General features: G+C 37.3%; 1 protein-coding gene across 2 annotated transcripts in view; it reads left to right on the top strand.

Moving 5' to 3' along the window:
• Nucleotides 1-5,000, top strand: part of LOC138030501 (kinesin-like protein unc-104) — a 67,423-nt gene that overhangs the window by 14,338 nt on the left and 48,085 nt on the right. For both annotated transcript variants that reach the window (XM_068878411.1, XM_068878407.1), the window contains exons 6-8: nucleotides 1,246-1,322; nucleotides 1,699-1,800; nucleotides 4,071-4,148. In XM_068878411.1, the coding sequence (XP_068734512.1) occupies nucleotides 1,246-1,322; nucleotides 1,699-1,800; nucleotides 4,071-4,148 (257 nt within the window). The remainder of the gene's footprint in view (nucleotides 1-1,245; nucleotides 1,323-1,698; nucleotides 1,801-4,070; nucleotides 4,149-5,000) is intronic.

Below are 5,000 nucleotides of genomic sequence, written 5' to 3' on the forward strand. Positions count from 1 at the left end.
ATTTAACTCTGTCTAATGCCAACAGATTTTACTCTGTCTACCGTCAGAAGATTTTACTCTGTGTAATGCCAACAGATTTTACTCTGTCTACCGCCAGAAGATTTTACTCTGTCTAATGCCAACAGATTTTACTCTGTCTACCGCCAGAAGATTTTACTCTGTCTAATGCCAACAGATTTTACTCTGTCTACCGCCAGAAGATTTTACTCTGTTTAATGCCAACAGATTTTACTCTGTCTACCGCCAGAAGATTTTACTCTGTCTAATGCCAACAGATTTTACTCTGTCTACCGCCAGAAGATTTTACTCTGTTTAATGCCAACAGATTTTACTCTGTCTACCGCCAGAAGATTTTACTCTGTCTAATGCCAACAGATTTTACTTTGTCTACCGCCAGAAGATTTTACTCTGTCTAATGCCAACAGATTTTACTGTGTCTACCGCCAGAAGATTTTACTCTGTCTAATGGCAACAGATTTTACTCTGTCTACCGCCAGAAGAATTTAGTCTGTTTAATGCCAACAGATTTTACTCTGTCTACCGCCAGAAGATTTTACTCTGTCTAATGCCAACAGATTTTACTCTGTCTAATGCCAACAGATTTTACTCTGTCTACCACCAGAAGATTTACTCTGTCTAATGCCAACAGATTTTACTCTGTCTACCACCAGAAGATGTTACTCTGTCTAATGCCAACAGATTTTACTCTGTCTACCACCAGAAGATGTTACTCTGTCTAATGCCAACAGATTTTACTCTGTCTACCACCAGAAGATTTACTCTGTCTAATGCCAACAGATTTTACTCTGTCTACCGCCAGAAGATGTTACTCTGTCTAATGCCAACAGATTTTACTCTGTCTACCACCAGAAGATTTTACTCTCTCTAATGCCAGATTATCTTACTCATCAACTGGGGGCATCTTAGGGTGTTTGAGGTGTCAATATGGGTTAAGTTGATTCAAGTACAAAGAAACAGTTGATTTATTGAAAATTACAACAATAACAGCAAATTATTTATGGTACTAAAGTCAAGAGGGCTTTAAATTTGGTTAGTATGTCTGACTATACTATATGATCTAAAATTTTTAGGTTGGACAAAGTATTACAGTATTTTTGTCTGATGATGGATAGTAATATCCAGCCCTTTGGTGGGTGGGAAGGAATTAAGAAGTATTCTTCCATATGTGAGGTGTATGTCTGACTGATGGTAGCATTGCTAAGAGAGGTGACTTTTTCCTATTAGGTCAGTTATCTTGAAATCTATTGTGAAAGAGTCAGGGATTTACTGAGTCCAAGTGCCAAGAACAACTTAAGAGTCAGGTTGAGTTTGCCAATATTAGTAATTAAACTTTAAGAAAATGAAAATTTGATGATCACAGTGTGTAAAGGTGAAAGGTTTTATCTCTTAGTTACAAGTTGGAGCTAGGCTTCAATTGAACTAAATGCCCCTACATCCCATTCCATATTTCTGCATTCATTTACTGGGCTTTAAACTTGCATTTTCATATTTGTTATCATCAAAGTTGTGTTCTTTGCAGTGGGTATACAGCAGCATCCTTGGCATCTTTATTTTATTAAGCAAATTTTTTATGTGCTCTTCTCACCCCTTTGTTATACAAGCAAATCTTATCAATACAATAACAAAAATATGTGAAACACTTAAATGAGTTGATGAACAGTATTGTCTTTTTTTCAGGGAACACCCAATGCTTGGTCCATATGTAGAGGACCTGACTAAACTTGCTGTTACTTCTTTTGCTGACATAAATGACCTCATTGATGAAGGCAATAAAGCCAGGTCAGATATGCTGTCAAGTAGTAGTAGTAGTAGTAGTAGTAGTAGTAACTTAGTAGTAGTAGTAATAATAATAATAGATCAGTAGCACATTACATGTGTACAATCAGAGTGACACAAACTCCTTCCCAAATATCTTCTTTATTATAAGCCGTACATTTGTAAGATTTCACACAAATAAGGGTAACATGTTTGTCAATAAATATGCAAAGTTTCGTGAATATTCACTGCACTCTTATTTTTGGCGAAATTTTTGTTTGACAAAATTGATTAAAAATATGGCCGTCACGCGTAACATTTACCCAGATGAAATGTTGTTCGATAAAAAATATATCTAGACCAAAACGCCCATTATCGTTTGGAAAAATCTTAAAATTACAAGGACCAAACATACTTTCAACCTAATAACTCAACTTTTCTAAAACTAGAATCTGTATGGTTAAAATTCCAAAAAAGTACCTCGTAGTTAGGGCGTCACGATACTGCTCTGAACTTCTGCAGTTAAAATTAAGGTTCCCAGACGAGTTACAAAAACGAGGTGAAAAATAAAAATACCACCGCAGACGGCGTTCTCACTTTCTGGGGACTCTTTCCTGAAAATATGAACAATCTAGGACCATTCGCTCCAACGCAATAAGAAAAAGTCTGAATCTCAAGCCTTGTGAAACGCTCCATGGTTTGATATGCCATTAAAAGCATCAACGAAAGTCAAACTCTTCCCAAATGCCCGCAATGGATCCAAAACCTTCGGATTGCCGCCACATTTGAATCTCATCTCAAAACGAACGTTCATGAGCATTTCCACGTTAAAATATAAAGTAGGTAGCTCGCAAGAAGAGTTTTTCTAAATCTTAAGCCTTGTGAAACGCTTCTCCATGAGTCTCCTATTACATGTAGGATTTTCTCGCGAGAAAGACAGCGAAACAACATGACCATTTCGCCATGATTTCGGGCAATTCCTTCCATGAAACATCAACATGTGCCCTTGGTAACCTCCCAAGAAGGTTCCAGAAGCTGTTTGTTACGTAACAACTCCAAAAATAGCCGTGAAAACCTCAAGAAAAGCACGTGTTTTAAATGCAAATGTCCCTTCGGGTTGGGTCACGTTCGTTACGCCAGATGGTTTTCAATGGACACAATGGAGCATGAGAATAAAGCAGAATCAATGAGAAGATGGAGAAAAGAACAAAAGGAAAAAAAAAGGCTATCAACAAAGCCCACTACGAAAAAAACAGAAAAAAGCTGATATGTTACCCTAAAGTGTGTAAAATGTACTAGTTTTAGGATGCGCAATGTATTATGGGTAAAAACTAAGATTGCTGACTTGGCAAAAAACTTTGGATTATATGATTGTTTCCTATTAATGGCTATTTTGCTGTGATAATTACGAAGTGTTAATATGAATTTGGACAGATTACTAGATATTTTACAAAATTAAGAGGCCGCAAAGCATCATGGGTATAACTTAAAATGTTGTCTACAAAGCTAAAACCAAGCAAAACATAATTATTTCGGCTCTTAGTGTGTTTTACTGTGCAAATTAAAGTGTTATCATGACTTTGGAGAAATTTGTAGAAATTTTGCATTTTTGATATATGTTACACAATTGTACGTGTCTATTGTGCTACTGATCAATAATAATAATAATAATAATAATAATAATAATAATAATAATAATAATAATAACAACTTTATTAATGGGTGGCAAATGGTACCTCCAAAATCGTGGCACTCGCAAGCTTTTCATCCGATCTCGAAATCTCAACAGCCTTTGTGGAGAGTCGCGAAGTCTCGTTTATATTGCATTTATTTCAGTGTGAGGTCTTGCATGTTTTGGTCTCGGTCTTGGATTCGCAAACAAGGGTCTCACTGTCTCGCGGCGAGTCTCAGGTTTTTCCATTTGTTGCCCCTTTATTATGGTCTTTCCATCTACAAAAGCTGGCTCTTTGCCCGTAATCTTACAATTAAGGTAGAAAATATATTACAACAATCCAAGAAATACAAAGAAATCAATAAGATTGATGCATACAAGAATAATAATCTATATATAAAAAGTAATTTGACTGCAGCCTCGCTTTCGCCATGTTCAAATGTTACATGTTTCTTTACCTGGCATTGGAAGTACAATGTATACAGCCTAAATCAAGTATGAAGTTCACTTTGAAATTTCACATTTAAATAAAAAATCACCTGTGATCTTCTCAGCTTATTAAAACCATTTCAAATTCATTGTATGCTATCCTTTTCAACTTGTCTTAAACCTGTTTTGACAGGACAGTGGCTGCCACTAATATGAATGAAACAAGCAGTAGATCACATGCTATTTTTAGCATTGTGTTCACTCAACGAAGGTAACAACGTGCACAATGTAAATGATCAGAGTTTGAGTACATTGATTTTATATGGCAGACTTATGAAGACAGGCTTTGTTTCGTTAACCCCTTGACTCCTTGGAGTCTGAATTTGAGGTGTCATTGGGTTAAAGAGATCTACGTGTTATTTGTAGCAGACATTTACATGTGACTATAACTCAGCCAGGAAATTTCAAGTGAATGCCTCTTATGTTATAAAACTAGTACTGGAGATTAACCTGAAACTTAGCGGCGTTTCGCCTAGAACCACTAGGCTTCTTCATGCGCGATCGTTGGTGCAGGCTGAGATGCATGATGGGACGCCACGCAAAGCAGTGTCTCAAGAATGAGACAAACGAAACCTCAGTCCACCCCTCCTGTTTAAGGAGGGGGCCTCGACCCACTCCCATATCGCCTCCTTCACTTCCCGCTCGAACCATCGCACCTACTTGTCTAGAAACTTAACATCAGAGGGGAGGGTGTTATGTCCACTGGCCTCTCCGTGGGTGTATACCGGGGAGTCGTTGGTACACTGCTTTGCGTGGTGTCCCATCATGCATCTCGGCCTGCACCAACGATCGTGCATAAAGAAGCCTAGTGGTTATAGGTGAAACGTCGCTAAGTTTCAGGTTAATGTCCAGTACTAGTTTTATTTACCGGTATTTATCTATATATTTTATTCAACTGGACGTCTAACATTCACTGTTTTCTTTTTATCTTAGAAATATTAGGGACCTTAAGATCGGAAAATGAGGATGACTGTAAGTATGAGTTTTCCACACTGAGCATATAATTATGCATATGGAGGCCGACATATTTCGAAGTGTGCTGCTCAGAACAGAAAACTTGTAC

This window comes from Montipora capricornis, chromosome 2 (genome assembly GCF_036669925.1).
Source record: "Montipora capricornis isolate CH-2021 chromosome 2, ASM3666992v2, whole genome shotgun sequence".
Lineage (NCBI taxonomy): Eukaryota > Metazoa > Cnidaria > Anthozoa > Scleractinia > Acroporidae > Montipora > Montipora capricornis.